The following is a 19,602-nucleotide window of genomic DNA, read 5'->3' as shown; positions in this document are numbered from 1 at the left end:
TATGGGTGTAAGTATTAAAATAAAAAGAAAGAAAAATGAATATTTAAATAGGAGTGAAAAAAAGTGGTTGGGCGTATTAATTGGAGAGAAAAAGTTTCTAAAAAAGAAATGTGTCATCTTAGTGGTAACAAACTAAAAAGAAAAATGTGTCATCTTAAATGAAACAGAGAGAGTAATATTTAGTACGTATTAACGAGATCAATTTATAAGATAATTTTTGAAATTTTTGTCCAACAAATAAAGAGAATTTACATGTATGTAACGAAAATAATTTATAAAATTTTTAATATTAAATTAATTAAATTTATAATTAAGTCATTAATTATTGTCAAACTAGATTTGACCGTTAACTTTAACTAAAGTGTTAACTTTGGACCAAAACATATTGTTTGGGACCAGAAGGTAACAATCTTAATGTAAGGGACCAAAAAGTTTTTTTAAGATAAATGTAAAGGATCAATTATGGACTTTAGTCTTAAATTAAATACTCCCTCCATTTCCAAAGGGGGTGTTCGATTTGCAAGATTGTATCCGGAGTTAAATTTGTTGTGTATTTGGTACATGAGATTCAACTGCACAACTCAATACTAGATGAATAATCAAAGGATAATTAGTCATAGCCAACCCCCTATAACTAAAATAATCTCACAACTCAATCCTAGATTGTATCTTTGATATTATTTTATCCTGCAAACCGAACACCACCAAACAGTATGAACTTTGGGCTTGACACGAATTTTAATGCATTATTGGTAAAAAGTCAAAGAGAGATAGATACAGAAAGTTTTTTAAGTATTGATAGCGGAGAATGAGTCTCACCTCATCAGAAAGAAATTGTAATGTTCATGCTCTTTAGGGATGTACGAAAAAAGAAAATAGTGCATACTCTTCAGGAATGGAGGGAGTACCCATTAAAAATGAAACACTTTCCTTTTTAGTCTGTCCCATTAAAAATGAAACGTTTCTATAAAAGGTGACAATACTCTCTCTACTTTTTCTTCTCTCTTTTTTAACTCTCTCTCCGTTAACTTTCAAAACAATACTGTATAAAATCTCGTGCCGAAAAGTAAATATTGCATATTTAGTGGCGCGAAGGGAGTATTTTTTTTTTGCCAATGAATGGACTAAAGGCATAAATGCTAAGCCAAATCATAGCCAAGGGCTCCAAGATTTTTTATTTCTTCCTCGGAAACAGTCTCCAACGTGGACTCAGAAAATGTACACCAACATCTCCACTGCCTTTATATACACTCATCAGTCATCACACTCATCTCTCATTCCACTCACAGCAATCACACTTAAAAATCTCTCGCAGTTTATCTGTTCGATAAATTGCTCCAATGGCAAACCGCGCTGCAATTCTTGCTATTTTCTTCGCATTTGCGACGGTGGGCCTCGCGAATTCCTCGAAATTCGAGCAACTCTTCCAGCCTAGCTGGGCGTTCGATCATTTCACCAATGAAGGAGAAGTTGTTCACATGAAGCTCGACAATCACTCCGGTAGTACTCACTCCCCTTCACAGCATTGCTCTGTTTTTTCTTGTTTTTGCCTTTTCTTACGTGTTTGATTTCTTAAAATGAAGGAGCTGGATTCTCTTCGAAGAGCAAGTACTTGTTTGGGAAAGTCACTGTTCAGATCAAGCTCGTTGCTGGTGATTCCGCTGGAACCGTCACTGCTTTCTATGTAATCTCTCTCTCTCTCTCTCTCGAGTAAAAATGTGATCTTGATAAAGGTTTTTTGATTGCTTGAGCTTAAAAATGTGATCTTGATAAAGTTTTTTTGTTTGTTCGAGCTTAAAAATGCGATCTTGATAAGTTTTTTGGTTTGCTTGCGCTTAAAAATTTGATCTTGATAAAGGCTTTTTGTTTGCTTGATCTTAAAAATGTGATTCTTTTCATACTATAGTTTCATCTTGAGTAAAAATGTGATCTTGATAAAGTTTTTTTGTTTGCTTGAGCTTAAAAATGTGATTCTTTATAGTTTCATCTTGAGTAAAAATGTGATCTTGATAAAGTGCTTTTGTTTGCTTGAGCTTAAAAATGTAATCTTGATAAAGTTTTTTTGTTTGCTTGAGCTTAAAAATGTGATTCTTTTCATACTATAGTTTCATCCTGAGTAAAAATGTGATCCTGATAAAGTTTTTTTTGTTTGCTTGAGCTTAAAAATGTGATCTTGATAAAGTTTTTTTGTTTGCTTGAGCTTAAAAATGTGATTCTTTTCATACTATAGTTTCATCCTGAGTAAATATGTAATCTTGATAAAGTTTTTTTGTTTGCTTGAGCTTAAAAATGTGATCTTGATAAAGTTTTTGTGTATGCTTGAGCTTAAAAATGAGATTCTTGATGGGGTTTTGTGAAATGTGCAGATGTCATCTGAAGGGCCTTACCACAATGAGTTTGATTTTGAGTTCTTGGGGAATAAAACAGGGGAGCCTTACCTTGTCCAAACAAATGTGTATGTTAATGGGGTTGGAAACAGAGAGCAAAGGTTGAACCTTTGGTTCGACCCCACCAAGGATTTCCACTCTTACTCCATTTTCTGGAACCAGCGCCAAGTTGTGTAAGCTCTCCCTCTCTCTCTCATTGCAGCAGATGGAATAATATGTTCTGAAAAGTGGAAAGAAAGCAACTTTTGACACACCATGTTGGATAAAGATTGAATCTTTATTCACAATCATATACCCTACTACATCAATTTGCTATCTTTTGAATTATTGCTTGATTTGGAGACATAAATTTGGGAAATCACACATTAATATTTTAATCTTGGTGGTGTATTTGGAATATTGTTTTTGGAAATTGCACATTTTAATGTGAAAATGGTAAATTAAGATGCGAAATAAATCAGAATTCAACCAAATTTCGTGATTTTATAGTCATTGAGTAGGGCCTTTATGGTGGAAGGGACGTTGTTTGGCAAATTCTAACATTTTTTCCTTAAATCCTAATTTCGAGATGAAGTATTGTTTGATTGAATATTCTCAATCATGGCAGTTTCTTGGTGGATGAGACACCAGTGCGTGTGCACTCAAATTTAGAGCACAAAGGCATCCCATTTCCCAAGGATCAAGCAATGGGAGTCTATAGCTCAATTTGGAATGCTGATGATTGGGCCACACAAGGTGGATTGGTGAAGACGGACTGGTCCCACGCGCCCTTCGTCGCGTCGTACACGGGCTTCGAGATCAACGCGTGCGCGTGCCCGGGCGAGGTGGCGGCCGCCGACATCCAGAAGCGGTGCAGCAGCAGCGCCGAGAGGCGGTACTGGTGGGATGAGCCCACTGTGTCGGAGCTCAACCTCCACCAGAGCCACCAGTTGGTGTGGGTGAGGGCGAATCATATGGTGTATGATTACTGCTCCGACACGGTGAGGTTTCCCGCCAAGCCGGCCGAGTGCGAGCATCACCGACACTAGTGTGTGTGTGTTTTTTTTTTTTCCTCTGTAAGTGTGAAATAGGGTTGGGAATGTTTCTCTAGTCATTTGACATGGGCTCCATGTTTTATGCTTAGCTTTTGTTCTATGTTCCATTTCATTAGTTTTACAATAAAATCTTTGTTCATGGCAATTATTGGTGAGATTGGCTATGACAAATTAAAATTGGTCCTATAACTAATATTCACTTTGTCTTGGGTAAAATTTATGGACCCCACTATAGAGTTTCATTTCTCAATTTACTATATTAATTATTTTAATACTTCTAAGAATAACATTTATTATGCTATAGTAATAAATCAAATTTATTTCAAAAATTTATTTTGAAAAAAATATTAACACCCCAAAACTATGTTATTAAATTTTATAAACAACTATGGGAAGAAATTGAGATTATAATTCTAAAAATGAACAATTGTTATAAAATATGAAATTGAAACTCGTTTTGATTGATTTATTTCAACATGTGAAAGTTGTGAACAATTAAAGAGGATATTATTTGAAAATAGTGAACCTGCATGCTTTTAAAGCAAATTCATTAATGGCTACAAAATATTCAAAATGAAAATGTATGGATAGAGTGAAATAATTTCATTTGGTTAGTTTATCGTTTAAATTTATAGTTTAAGATGTGTTTGAACGAATTGTTGTGCAAAGAGCTCTTTTTAGCATAATGAAATAACTAAGAAAATCACAATTTTAAATTTTCAAACTCAAAATTATTAAAAAATAAAATAAAATTCCAAAATAAGTTTTGCCAAAAATAAATTAAGGACCATCATCATAAGATGTGATGCTATAAATAGTGAAACAAAGTAGTTAGGTTTGAATTGATGTACTATCATTGGATTAAATTTTTAGTGGACTACAACTGTATAAAAGGATGAAAAGAGTTTACTAATTGTGATCCAATTAATTTATCAACTGTGTATTATCAATAATTTAGTGTAATCATCATTCAGGTAAAGCTTGATTATATAAGACATAAATACACCAAATGCAATAATTGAATGTAAGATAAGATAATGGGAAGCATTGTACAGACCAATCACATAATTTAGAAGATGAGAAATGATTGCTTCTTCTCTTCATCATTACAAGTACAATAATTCAGTCAAAAAGTACTATACATTTTCTATCCACTATTCATTAAACAAAATATTTATTGTTTGTATAAGTGTGTTAAAATAATTAGAAGAACACATGAAATATACTCCATGTACATTGTTTTTTATGATGAAAGTTAAAAACATGGGTAAAATATAGGACATATGTACTGTGTTTTTGAATTCAAAATTAATGATGCTTTCCAATTGCCATCCCCACATTTTGAATTATTGGCATCAATGTATGTGACAACTAAAGAATTATGTTGCCCTTTTTTATGAATGAATTTGGACCACATTGATGCCATGGTAAAATGAAGGACCATCAATTATATTTTAGTATTTCATATACTCTAATCATTATGTAAAATATATTCGGTCACAAAAAACTTAATATATTATTTTTGTTTTACCTCTCATTCATATTCTAGTATAGTCTTGTTTTGTTGTAACTTCATTCATTCTATTTTTTCCCGAGTTCTCTGAATAAAGATAGGCATCCATCCACAATGAGTTTATGAAATTATTAATAAATTTTTATATTATAGTATTGGAAAAATGTCTAATCCTCAATTATTTTAAGTTAATGTTATTAACTTTTTTTAGAATACTGATACGATCATGGAAACCGTGCATCAAGGATTTCAACTACAGTTGGATTCAACCGGAAACCGCTCTATTGAGATGATATCCAAAAGCTATGAAACTGCCACCATCGTCTTCGTCTTGGAAACAGCTTCGCGTGGGTATCTTGCACATCTCAATCGGAGTTCGAATGAGGGAGTTATGGCGATTTTACAGAAGTCGCGCAAAATCGGCGGAGAGTTCCAGAAGGAACACCCGGCCGAGTGTTTTCACTCTAAAAATCACCAGACCGGGTGATATGGCGAAATAGCGAGGGAGTCCAGAGAGAACACCCGGGCGGGTGTTTTGCACCCTGCAATTCATCCGACCGGGTGAATCATCCGAGACTTAGATTTTGTGGGCTTTTTTCCAAATTTTGAACCTCTAGTATATATACCTTTTGATGTCATTTCATTTGCTAGATTTTTGCTGAATTAAAGATTCTACCCTAGAGAATTTTTCCTCTTTGAGGAATGTATCCAATTCCTTCCTTGAAAGTTGCTTGTTTCAATTCCATAGATTGATTTAAGCGGTGTATCCATTGGGTAGTGGAGCCAAGGGGTGATAGAGCTATTGAAAGTTGCCTAGGATTTTTTCCATTCTTTTGGTCAAGGTCCTATGGTCATAACTCTTTTATCTCATCATTATACACATGATTTCCATTCCTAATCTTCCATCAATTCTTGTTTAGATTCAATTTTTGTTGGTTGGATCTTTTATTATCTTTGTTATTTTTGTTAAATAGAAAATCAATCCCACAAAAATACCTAGATCAAGCATCATCAATGGATAAATTCTTGAAAAATGAATCATAAAATACTCGGATCCTCATCAAATACTCTTATGGAATTTCTTAATTTCTTCCTCTTCTTTTTTTTTTTTATGGGTCTTATAACAATAGCCCAGTTAGTATCTAATGGAACACACTTTTATTGGCCCACTTTAATTTGGGCTTAACATGTTAAAATTGGTGGATAGCTTGTTTTTCATATGTCCATTTATTTTTGGATCCTAAAGCTAGTGTGTAGACTCGACTTACTTTGATTATGCCTATTCTTGTGAGGTAAAATATCCAGAATAAACATACTAGTACATATGAATTTCGATCAAAATACGGTCCGTCATGTGTATTTAAGTATCAGTCGGGAAAATCATGAAATTTGGATTTGTTTTCAGTTATCATTGGGAAAAAATAGGTCGTCTACGTATAATATATTCTTCATGCTTTCCTACCAAATGATGATATTTTATGAATAAACGATATTGTTTAACTCGCCAACGATGACGTTCACGCATGGTTTCTCAGCTTTTTTAACATAAAACTTCACCAAAAGAATTCACTAGAGGATAAGTCAAAAAATCATGATTTCCTAATTGATTTTTTAAGTTGTGGCCATAACTATAATTTAACCAAATTTCATAATTTTTCCAGCAATTTATCTTTTTCACAACATAAAATTTATCGTATATTATGTACTAGCTTGAATAATTTTCTTCGAAAAACATAAAAAAAAGTAAAACTAGAAAACCTTCTTTCCTTAATTTTCATTCTAATTCATGATACGAGAAATCGGTGTGACTCATTTTCCCATCAATGCGAATATGCACTAAACCAATTAAATATTCATCTATTTGTTCATGCATACTTATGAAATAATAATAGCAATTTATGGAAAACAAAAAAGTAGTCGTTAGGTAAAATAAATACATAACCGTATTGACACGGTCGGACCATTCAAACGTTTTCAAAAATGCAAAAATAAATTGGAAAAAGTGTAGTAGTAAATGCTTTGAACCGTCCATAATTTATATCTATATTTAATTATTTATTAATGAATTATTTATATTTGGACGGTTCGGACCAACGCGTTTTCTTCTAGAAACTACCAAATTTCTCATGTTAAAAATGAAGTATAGATTTGGTTCTCACTACTTTTATCCTTTTCGAATTAGTATAAAGAGATTTAAATAATCCTCGTGTCCATGTTTGATTAGATTTTGTTTGTATGTGGGGTGGGTGCTTTTTCATTTTTTTGAATTCCAATGTACTAACTGAACCGGCTTTAAAGAGAATAAAGTCTAATTTGAACCCAAATATTGGTTTCTCTTTGTAGAAAAAGGTTGAGTAGGTTTATATTTACAAAATTGTCCAACAATCATAAAGAAAGTACTCCATAATTCATCGAATCGGATACAGTTAATAATATTGTCGCAAGTAATGAAAGATAACTGAAGAATCGAAGTGAACTCGTAGGTTCAGTAATCTTTCAATCCATCCATCTTGCATTGGAATCGAGAATTGACGATTCATGCAATAATTACATGTTGCTTTTGCTTGAAAGCGAAAGCGTTTTTGGATTCATGACATTTTGATGAATTATGAAGTTGAGAAATCACATTAATGTTAGGGAGAATCATCTGATTTCAAGTTTTTGCGTTTGAACTTAAGTGATAGGAATGAGATACTATCAGCGTATATATATTTGACGTAAGGATCAAAGCCTCTTATTTAGAGAATTAGCCTTGAGGTTTATCTTAAGTTAAGATTCTTAACTGCATAAAGGAAAAAGAAGTTATCAAAGACTATATTTTACATAATAATAAGTCTTGTAATAGATCGATGGTCGTTCGACCCATGTTTATGCTAAATTAGTTGATCACTTAATCGAACAATTGATAAATAGGCATTATAAGAACATCAACAATAAGAATAGGCCAGCCATAGGCCAACCACTCTCTCTTTGCCACCTCATCAGCACTAATAAACCACCTGCCACATCAACATTGTACTCAAATAGGCTAGTCTTAGGCCAGCCATAGGTCAGCTGCAATAAAAATAATTCAAAAACAACTACATTTACGGAATAAAATTTATGATTAAATTACGGAATTAAATTTACGAGATATATACGGAAAAATTCATTCATTTCATTAAAAAAAAAGGTACATAGATAAAAAAAATACATGATTTTTTTTTAAAAAAAGGGCTTCCACACACGAGCCCCGCCGATCTCTACTCCTCGTCGTCCTCGCCGCCGCCACCCGGGGTATCTGAGCCCGCGTTTGAGCCCTCCACCAGTGCCCTCGTGGCATCCAAATCCACCTGCATCGAGTGGAGAAACCTCTTCTCCGTGGGTCAGTTGCGACCTTGCATACCGGGCTGCATCCCTCCCTTGGATCGACGTGTGAGACGAAGCCGTCAAAAAATCAAGAGAGGGACGATAGATCGTGTCCCCCCTCCCGGTGACCCCTTCATACCGGGCTGCATCCCTCCCTGCCATACCGGCATCATCCCCATCATCTGCTGCATCATCTGCTGCTGTATCTGGGGCATCCCCCTGCATTCCCCCTGCGCTCCCGCCATCATCCCCATCAACTGTTGTCAAGGGACGTTAAACCCTAGGCCCATCTGCCCGCCCATATGGCCCCATCCAGATCCCACAGGTACCGTGGGAGTCTGAGATCCGCTCGTCGCCGGACTGGACTCATTGTTGTTGTCCATCGCTCGATTGTTCTTGTACAGAAATTTAGAGAGGGAAAACTCGTTAAAACAAGTGGTGCAAATGAAAATGAAACTAAAATCGCGTATATATAGGTTTTCAAAATTTAAAAAAAAATGAAAATTTGGAGCTGGCCGATCGGCACGCCACAACGGTGGCCAGCGCATCGGCCAGCGCCCTCAAATCGGCTAGCCCATGCCGATTTTTTTGCCGATTCGCGGCTGGCCGTTTCCAATAGCTCGGCTAGCCGACCGGCTAGCGACGCGAATCGGCTAGCCGGTGGGCTAGCCACTATTGGAGATGCTCTAATACTATATATTGGAGCATATATGATGTTCCAACAATTCTTCTCATGTGACATATTTATGTGCATATTATTTATTTTTGTATTTTTTTATTAGTGTTTTTAGTTAAAAAGGTGGAACAACTTGTTTGTATGTGGGGTGGGTGGTCAGCTAACATTTATTTGAGTTCAAATGTATTAACTGAACAGGCTTCAAAGGAAAAAAAACAAATTGATATTCAACTCAAATATTGACTTCTTCTCAAAGAAACAGATTGATGTTGGATTCACAAAACTGTCCGACATTAATGTTGGAATCAGAAAATGTAACTTGTGAGGTCAAACAGTACATGGTAAATAATATCGTTGTTGGAGTAAGACGACATTGGTTGTGTGGATGAGAGGTGACTAACGGAAATGAAGAGTTGGGTAAGTTTTAATTGTAGGGTTAGTGGAAGCGGCCAAATTTAATGAAATTTTTCGGCCATGATGTGTCGATGTTGGATCGGTCGACCCCCTATACATGTATCGGTCAAACTAATTGCAAAAATGATCTTCCCCAAATTATGCATTCCATACCATCTAACCTTATTTCGAAATAGCTAAACGATCAATTTTGTAATCAAATAACCTAGTTATATAGGATGTCACCTTCTATAGCTAGCCAACTACTAATTTACATGATTTCATGTAGGTAATTAAGGGCAATTTTTGTTAGGTGTGGAAATAGTTGGTATTGATGATCATAGTTGACTACCTACTATCTCCATTGCAACCTACAAAAAATATATCTGCATAAGTATTTTTTTTAAAATAGAATCAACATTTTCCCTTAATTTTTCCACCTTACTGTAAATAACTTGAATTAGCAAAAATTAAGGAATTTATAACTATCACACACAACTATAATTGAATCGAGGAGCTCTTATTAAATAGAGCCTTGTAGTGTGCTTTAACTTAATCATTTAAGCTAAATCTTTTTATAATTTATTACACTAATTTAAATTCAGTGAAAATAGAAACCACAAACATTTTTAGGTATATATAACAATTAAATATTCGTACATTTTGACTTCAATTGCAATTTATTAATCTAGCTGTAACCAAGTTGTTCCAGCTGAATTGCACCACAATACTATATATTGCCTATTGTCTTAATTAATTGTCACTCGGTTAAAGTTTGACTTCATTCCTATAGAAACTCAATAACTGTTGGAAATAATTATGATTGAAAAGAGTTATTGGAAATAATTTTGACTAAAAAAAATAAACAGAAAAAACATAAATTTAGATGTGTTGGAAATCATCCCATAACATTTTTTTATGGTAAAATTATAATACTCCCTCCGTCTCCTACCACTACAAAAAAATGCTCATTAGTGACAGATTTAGTGAACAACAGACAGCTAAAGAATTTGTGACGGATAAATGACTTAAAAGTGGTAGTAACTAATTAGTGACAGATAAGTCCGTCACTAACGCGAAACTTACCATGACAGCGCTACTTTATTCGTCATTGAGTGGGTTAGTGACGTTAGTGCGGATAAATCCGTCACTAAAAAATTTTAGGGACAAGCTTTTTGGTGACGGATCCGTCAGTACTGAATTTGTCACTAACCGTGTGAAGTGATGAAATTTCGCTGATTAGTCACGGATAATTCTGTTACTCCTAAATAGTGAGTTTTTTGTAGTGTACTATGTGTCCCACCTTGAAAAAAATACTAATACCGAGCGTGTTGAAAAAATTAATGTCATTTATATATTAATTTTATAATAAAATATGAGTTAGTGGAATGCTGGGATCCACAACTAAAAGTGGTAAAAGTGAAGTGGGAAAATTAATATAGGATGAACCAAAATAAAAAACTAGAGCACATAACGAGAGATAGAGAGAGTATCAGATTTGGTAGCTAGCGAAATCAATCACATGTAAATGACACCACCGATGAATATAACATTATCGTCTATTCATTACAAAAACGACATTGTTTTGTTTTGAAAACATCAACAATATACTCCCTCCGTCCCAGATAATTAGTCTCAATTTTCCATTTTGGTCCGTCCCACATAATTTGTCTCATTTCACTTTTACCATTTTTGGTAGTGGACCACATATTCCAATAACTCATTCCTACTCACATTTTATTATAAAACTAATATATAAAGGTAAGACTCACATTCCACTAACTTTTTCAACCTACTTTTCATTACAATTCTTAAAACCCGTGCACGGTCAAAGTGACCTGAATTATCCGGGACGGAGGGAGTATTAATTACACATGACTCTTCCTATGTCCATAAAAAATAGTCTCATTTGTGAATCACGCGGGTTTTAATGAAAAAGTACAAGAAAGAGGAGAAAAAAGTAAGAAAAGTAAAATTATTTTTTTGGACATCCCAAAATGACAAAATAAAATTTTTACTATCATTTCACACAAATTCAAACTTTATAAAGGTAAGACCCATATTCCACTAACTTTTTCAACCTATTTTTCATTACAATTCTTAAAACCTGTGCACGGTCAAAGTGACCTGAATTATCCGGAACGGAGGGAGTATTAATTACACATGACTCTTCCTCTGTCCATAAAAAATAGTCTCATTTGTGAATCACGCGGATTTTAATGAAAAAGTACGAGAAAGAGGAGAAAAAAATAGGAAAAGTAAAATTATTTTTTGTGGACATCCCAAAATGACAAAATAAATTTTTTACTATCATTTCTCACGAATTCAAACTTTATGATTTTTCGATCGATTTTTTAGAATTACATGAAAACCCATCTTTAGTAACCGCGTTAATAAAAACGACGCTTTTCCAATAAATCCACATTTACACGTTTTTCCAAAAAAGATACCGCATCCCTTTTTGACCCGACCCGACCCGACCCGAAAAAAACATCCTCTATAAATAGAGAATCACTAGTTTCTCACTTCACTCCAAAAGCAGGAAAAAATCACACACCTCAACACCTGAATTCACACACTGGAATTTCCTCGAACACTTCATGGGCATCAAATTCCTCCTCGCGCTCCTCGCGCTCTCCGCGTTCTTCCTCTCGCTCCACGCCGCGGCCGATCCGGATCCGTCGAGATCTCCGCTCCAGAATCCGGAACCGGAGGGATCATCCGCGGATCCACCGGCGGAGGCGCCGGCGGAGTGGGAGAGCAGGAAGATCGGGAAGCACCGCCGCTCGTCGGACGGATCGGTGGCGGGCGGCGGAGTCATCATCGGCGGGCTCGTGACCGTCGCTTTCGCCGCGGTTTATTGCTACATTCGAGTCACTAGGAGGAAACGCGGTGACAATTTGGGTTGATTTTTGGTTTTTTGCTGGGGGATGTGAATAGTAGATTGGGGATTTATTGTAGGCGGTGAATTTGGGGGTTTGAATTCTGATTATTTTGAGGTGATCGGAATGAGTTACGGATTTGGTAGAGACGACGATTGGAGGGGAATTTAGCTTTAGCTCTGGGATTAATTTTAGCTTGAATTAATTTTGTTACATTGAATTGATTAATTTTTTATTGGTTAAAGATGAATTCTGAGTCATTTTGTATTATTTTATGCTTTTATTAATAAATATATCCATAATACATAAATAAAGTGAAAGTTTTATAAGACTAATTTCGATGGATAGAATAAAATACTAGTACAAAAATGAGATTATTGTTTAGGGTCGTTTGAAATATAACAAAAGAACTCCCTCCATCCGCGAAGATATACTCATATTTTCTTTTTAGTCCGACTCATTTGCATGTTGTTTCATTTCATATTTTTACCTATTATTTTTCTAATTTTTTTAAATCAAGCTAAGTTAAAGTGAGATAGATATTTGCTTATAAAACAAAATACTCATTTCTACTATCCCCTTCGTTCGATAAAAATAAAAATTTTGAAGTTTACACGGGTTTTAATACAAAATTGAAAATATTAAAGAGACGTAGAAAAAAAAAGTAATTGTAATTTTTTAGTAGAGAATAAGGCCTATCTTATTATCGAAAAAACATACCAAAAAAGAAAGACAATGTTGATGAGACGACCCAAAATAAAATAATTAAACATATATTATCTTTATTAGTTTTACTTTAAAATCAATACGATCGATTATACTAATAAATAATGTGTTAAATCGGCCAAAACTATAATAATAATTATTATAAATATTAAAAACAATCATGTTCGTGTTTTGCATCATTTTTCAGTCTTGACCGAAGCATCCTTGATTTGGTTTTTTGTTTTCTTTATTTATTTCTTACTACTATGTAGGAGTAGAATATTTTTTAATGAAGAAATATTTCTTTATTAGCACATTTCCCCATTCAACTTGCACCTCCAATACTGCTCCAAATTACTCTAAATTACACATAATTTCATGTATAAATTATTATACCCTTTATTATAACTAAAAAAACAATTTCTCTTCTCGAAGTGCACCATGCTCTCTTCAATAATTAGCGGCTTAACTATTAAGCAATAATGAAGCTACTAATTAAAAATCAAAAGTGCTTCCCATTATACATTATAAATTTTATAATAAATATTTAAAAAGTGAACCACATCTTGTAGTTACTCGGATAGCCTAGGGAAGGGTTAGTAGAAATTTTTTAATTGTATAATAATTATAGTATGATAAGTACCACTATTATCATCTTCTAATTAGAATGTGAATTTGTATTACTTGAAAAGAAATTATGGAATGAAACATCCATTTACTACTGATTTTAAATTTAAAACTCACTACTTCTAACATAAGTCAAACTAATATTGTCGTCGAGCCCATAATGCTTATCAATTATATATTAATATTAGAGTAAGAATAATATCAAAATCAAAGTGGCGCAGCGGAAGCGTGGTGGGCCCATAACCCACAGGTCCCAGGATCGAAACCTGGCTTTGATATAAGTAGCTTCCCAATTTATAATTTTTTGATTAACTTTAAATATTTTTATTTTTTTGCAGTACCTTAAATAAATGAAATAACCTTTTTAATAAAAAAATATAAATAAATATAAATTATAACATAAGATTATAATCTCTTACTAAAACAACACAAATCAATCACAATTTATCTCACACAATAATTGGAATCACAACACCGGCAATTAACCATACATTAACATAATTCAACAATTAGATTTTCACAAATTAATTCTTGAGAGCTGAACTTACCATCATCTTCCTCGGTCGCACCCGACCTAGTCACAAGAAGGTTCCGAGGGCACGGAGCCCTCCTTGGATCAGTTTGTAGCCTTCTATCCACTAAATCAATCAATATATATCAAGAATCCAAAATTAAACACAACTGATTATATGTTCATGTACCAACTATGGAAAATTAATTGGGAAGTGTATTTGGGAAGTTGCAAGGCCTTGGCTTTTGAGCGCCACAAGCATAAACATACCCGGATGTTTGTATCGGCGTTATGTTCACAACAATCGGCGACGACGACGACTGCTGTCAAACCCTTTCATCACATGAACCTTATTCTATATTATTAATATACTATCAATCATTACTTTATATTTTAGATATAAATAAAAATTTGTATAATCTATTATCAAAATTATTGATAGGCTATTTAATTAATTATATATTATTAAAATTTATGTAATATATTAGAGTATCAAAATTGATGGAATAAATTTCCAAATAGCTAGGTTCCAAATAATAAAACTTTATTTAAAGGTTCTCTTGAGGATATTATCAAACTAGACCTATGGTGCAATTCAACGTAATAACAATCCTAACACTGCTGGATTAATTACCACTATCCAAATCATCATGAGTGTGTATTATTGGCAAAGAAATTCAAGTAATATACTACTACTACTTATTTGATTTTAATGTGGCCTAAACATACTACTAACATTATAGACTATGGAATGACACATCCATTTCTATTGATTTTAAATTTAAAATGTCACCAGTAGCATTGGGCTTATGGGCATAAGACTTCTAACATAAGCCGAATGAGTATTATCACTAAGCCCATAAAGAAGATAATTAAAAATATCAATTAATACATTAGTTTAAAAATAGCATAAAATCAGAGTGGCGCAGCGGAAGCGTGGTGGGCCCATAACCCACAGGTCCCAGGATCGAAACCTGGCTCTGATATGAGTAGCTTCCATATCTGATTACTTTTGATTAATTTATTTATTTTTATTCTTTTGCAGTGTCTTAAATAAATGAAATAACTTTTTTAATAAAAAATTCTAATTAGAGGTAATTTCATAAACATAATTTTTAATTTTTACATAAATTATACAGTACTACAAGATTATAATCTCTTACTAGCTCTGATATGAGTAGCTTCCATATCTGATTACTTTTTGATTAATTTAAATTTTTTTATTCTTTTGCATTGTCTTAAATAAATGAAATAACCTTTTTAATAAAAAATTCTAATTGGAGGTAATTTCATAAACATAATTTTTTACTTTTACATAAATTATACAGTACTACAAGATTATAATCTCTTACTACAACAACGCAAAATCCATCACCATTTTCTCACTAGTCAGTGAAATCACAACACTTCCAATTAGCCACGACCCACCATCATCTTCGTTAGTTGCACCCTCCTAGTCACAAAGAAGGGCTTTAGGGGGCATGGAGCCCTCCTTGGACCTATTCTTAGCCTTCTTCAATCTTCTCCACTAAATCAACCTACACACGTAGAAACCAAAATTAAACACAACTAATCATATGTTCGTCGCAGTTATGGAAATTTAAGTAATAACCTAGTGAGTCTATTTGGGAAGTTGCAAGGCCTTTGCCTTTGAGCATCACAAGCATAAGCATACCAATATTAAGCAAAGATCTTGGAGTGTAAGGTTTTGAAGAATGTTTGTCTCGGCTTTAGAGCACTCCCAATGGTTTCCCTTAAAACTCCCTTATTTCTCCCTTATTTCTGCCACATCAGCGCCACATAAGCACCAAAATTTATCCCCAGTTTTTAGCCAACTTTTAGCCAACCTCTGCAATGGTTTCTCCCTTATTTCTCCCTTATTTCTCCCTAACTCAACATTTCATTTTTACATCATCACTAATTTAATTGTTTTATTTTTATATATAATAAAGCTAGCTAATTTAATTTATAAGACAAAACAAATAATAGTAATAAAGTTCGTTGTATTAAACACGAGTAAACATTACAACGACGAAAATTAATAAAAAAAAAATAGTACAGGAATGGAAAAAAAAATTCAAAGTAAAAAAATTCAAGGGCGGTGGGCGTGGTTTCTATTTGCCCACAATTCTTCGATCATATCGTGTTGTAGTGCTCGATGGGCCTCCTTTTGGTGTATGTCCATGAACGCCTTGAACCGTTCATGTTCGTTGTACGGTACACCCCGGCGGGCGGACTCGGACTCGGTTGAGACACCGTGACTCGATGATGCAACACTGGTGTCGTTGGTGACGTTGAGGACGCCTTCGTGTTCATCCTCGATGATCATGTTATGCATGATGATGCACGCATACATGATGTCGGCAATATCCCCCTGGTAGTAAAAGCGCGTCGGGCCCTTTACCAGTGCAAATCGTGCTTGGAGCACCCCAAACGCCCTCTCCACATCCTTGCGCGCAGACTCTTGCGCTCGGGAAAAATACTTTCTACTATCTCCGATTGGGCATCTGATCGTCTTCAAAAACACGGGCCATTGCGGATAGATGCCGTCAGCCAGGTAGTACCCCATGTTATGCACATTGCCATTGGCCGTGAATTCGATGGAGGGGCCTAACCCATTGATCCGCTCGTTGAAAAGGGACGAGGAATTGAGAACATTTAGGTCGTTGTTCGACCCGGCTATACCAAAATAAGCATGCCAAATCCAAAGCCGTTGGTCGGCAACGGCTTCAAGAATGATGGTGGGATGCGTACCTTTGTAGCCGGTAGTGAACTGGCCTCGCCACGCGGTTTGGCAGTTCTTCCACTGCCAGTGCATACAGTCGATGCTGCCGAGCATCCCCGTAAAGCCGTGGGTCCTCCAGTGCCAATCCAGCAGAAACTGGCAGTCAGCTGCGTCTGGCGAGCGAAGGTAGTGCCCCCCAAATATCTCTCGCACGCCCTGACAAAAATTCTTCAGGCACTCGTTGCCAGTCGTCTCGCCGCATTGCAGATACTCATCGAACATGTCGGCGGACCCTCCATATGCCAATTGTCGGATGGCAACAGTGCATTTCTGCAGGGGCGATAGACCGAGCTTCCCTGTGGCGTCTCGCTGGAGCTGGAACTCGGGGTAACGCGCGGACAACGCATTAACAAAGCGCAGGAAGAGGGAGCGGCGCATTCTGAATCGGCGACGAAATACATCTGCCGGATAACGTGGTTCCTCAGCAAAATAATCGGCGAACAGCCGATCGTGCCCACCAACGTGGTCGCGGGGGATGTATCGGCGCCGCCTGCGGATTGGCCGTTGGGGTGGCTGCTGCATTCGAGCAATCTCGCTTTGTATGAAACGGGAGATATAGTTGTTGATTGGGTTGTTGGCGAAACCCGCGACATCTCATCCGGTGGGAGCGGGAGGTACCTCCTCTTCGGAAGAAGAATGAGATATCTCCTCGTCGGACCGAGAATGAGAAGATGATTCAGAATTCATTAAATATAGATGGAGAGAGAAAATAAATGAAGAGAGAAAAGGGATGAGAATGAGGAGAGAATGAAGAGAGAAAAGGGATGAGGATTGGGAGAGAAGGAGGAGAAGGTGTGTATTTATAGGGGTGTAAATTAAAAAAAAAAAAAAAAATTATTTTTATCGCCGGATTATCGCCCACAGTGGTCGGCGATAATCCGGCGATAAACCGGCGTTTTTTCGGGAGCCGGCGTTAATTCGGGAGAATTAACGCCGAAAATTCGCCGATTTCTCGCCATTGGTCGGCGAAAACTCGGCGATTTTCGGCGAAAAATCGCCGAGTTTTCGCCGACACCATTGGGAGTGCTCTTATGTTCACAACAGTCGGCAACGACGACCAGCAAACCCTTTAATCACACGAACCTCATTTTCTATTATTAATATACTAACAATCACTATTTTATATTTTAATTTTAAATCAAAATTTATGTAATATATTATCAAAATTATTGATAGGCTATTTTATTAATTTTATCTTACAATTTATGAAATATATCATCAAAATTCAAGTAATTTAACATAAAATTATTAAAATCTATGTAATACAATAAAACATCCTTGCATAAATAAACCATCTCTAGTTTCAAAGGTCTCAGGTTCAAGTTTATCACATTTCCTTGAACACGCCATGGGCAACAAATTCCTCCTCGCTCTCCTCGCGCTCCTCACGCTCTCCGCATTTTTACACACGCTCCACGGCGTGGCTAAGGGACTCCGCGCCCATCCGGGACCGAGGAGGCCGAAGGCGGAAGAAGGGGAGAAGTGGGAGTGCTGGAAGGTCCAGAAGCGCCACCCGTTGGATCAGCCCCCGGTGTTCAAGGTAGTCCTCACGCTCCACGGCGTGGCTGACGGATCCCCCGCCAATCCGGAACCGGTGAGAAGAGCTGCGGAGGCGGAATGGGAGTGCTGGAAGGCCAAGAAGGACAACTCGGTGGATATCTTATTTTTATTCTGCAGCGGCTTCGTCTTTGCATACATGGTGTTCGGCTTGATATATTTTTAATGAATAGTTATATTTCAAAAAATTACTTACTATCATTCATCATCTATATTTATAAATCTATAACCTATAAATATATAATTCACAGAACTGCCAGTGATGCACTATTTAGGCAGGAAAACTGCAGCTACTGAGTGATGTTGTTCAGTTTTTACATTTCAGTCCATTTCCGAAATGTTGTCCACTTTACTTTTTTACCATTTTCTATAAATGGACTCCACTTTCAACTAACTCATTAGACTTATATTCTGTTATAAAGACAATATATAAATGTGGGACCTACATTCTACTAACTTTTTTCCACTCACTTTTTTTTCATATTTCTTCAAATCCGTACCAAGTCAAATTCAGACAACATTTTGTGGACGGAGGGAGTATTTTATTATATCTGTTATTGTTGTTAAAAAGTGTAACAAAAATACAATCCTGAAATCTGATTGTTATGTGCACGTGTGACAGTATATTCGTTGTCTTTTTTTAGTACTCCCCCCGTCCCCCATTAATTGTTCATTTTTTGCCATTTTCTTCTCTTCCTCATTAATTTTTCACTTTTACTTTTTTTTACCACAGTAAGTAGGCCTCATAGTTCTATTACTCATTCCACTCACATTTTATTATGAAACTAATATATAAAAGTGAGACTCATCTTCCATTAATTTTTCAACCTACTTAACTTTACATTTCTTAAAATCCGTGCCTGAATCAAAGTGGACAATTATTAGGAGACGAATCGAGTATTGTTCAAAAATAATAGAATAGACAATATCTTTAAATGCAGAATGGTGTGTGCGCATGTGACAGTGTGTTTATATAGCAATCGGTGATAACACTAGTTTGGTAGTAGTATAATAGAAAAGGTGTATTAGAGCACTCCCAATGGTCTCCCTAAAAACTCCCTTATTTCTCCCAAACTCCTGCCACATCAGCGCCACATCAGCACCATAATTTATCCCCAGTTTTTAGCCAACTTTTAGCCAACTGCTCCAATGCTTTCTCCCTTATTTCTCCCTAACTCAACATT

General features: G+C 35.6%; 1 protein-coding gene and 2 non-coding genes across 3 annotated transcripts; all 3 read left to right on the top strand.

Annotated features, from left to right (window-relative positions):
• Positions 1-1,221: 1,221 nt before the first annotated feature.
• On the top strand, positions 1,222-3,566 carry LOC125192471 (xyloglucan endotransglucosylase protein 6-like). The gene is made up of 4 exons (XM_089056348.1): positions 1,222-1,500; positions 1,584-1,684; positions 2,367-2,560; positions 2,995-3,566. Exons 1-4 carry the CDS (start codon positions 1,341-1,343, stop codon positions 3,413-3,415), a joined length of 876 nt encoding a protein of 291 aa, XP_088912474.1. The 5' UTR covers positions 1,222-1,340; the 3' UTR covers positions 3,416-3,566.
• A 10,205-nt stretch (positions 3,567-13,771) lies between these two features.
• Positions 13,772-13,843, top strand: TRNAM-CAU (transfer RNA methionine (anticodon CAU)). Its single transcript has one exon. It is a non-coding gene; the product is annotated as a tRNA-Met (tRNA).
• Positions 13,844-14,990: 1,147 nt separating this feature from the next.
• Positions 14,991-15,062, top strand: TRNAM-CAU (transfer RNA methionine (anticodon CAU)). The gene has a single exon. It is a non-coding gene; the product is annotated as a tRNA-Met (tRNA).
• The last annotated feature ends 4,540 nt before the right edge of the window (positions 15,063-19,602 follow it).

The sequence above is a fragment of the Salvia hispanica genome, chromosome 4, assembly GCF_029641045.1.
Source record: "Salvia hispanica isolate PSC_SH4W2 chromosome 4, Shi_PSC_v1, whole genome shotgun sequence".
In the NCBI taxonomy this organism is placed as follows: domain Eukaryota; kingdom Viridiplantae; phylum Streptophyta; class Magnoliopsida; order Lamiales; family Lamiaceae; genus Salvia; species Salvia hispanica.
Note: the sequence above shows the minus strand (reverse complement) of the source record. Positions and strands in the feature narration are given on the sequence as shown.

Bases quoted from the DNA above. Each gene is read 5' to 3' on its own strand.
- LOC125192471 (XM_089056348.1), top strand. From the start codon at position 1,341: ATGGCAAACCGCGCTGCAATTCTTGCTATTTTCTTCGCATTTGCGACG. The intron at 1,501-1,583 runs GTAGTACTCACT...CTTAAAATGAAG, and splicing joins GAAGCTCGACAATCACTCCG to GAGCTGGATTCTCTTCGAAG. The intron at 1,685-2,366 runs GTAATCTCTCTC...TGAAATGTGCAG, and splicing joins GAACCGTCACTGCTTTCTAT to ATGTCATCTGAAGGGCCTTA.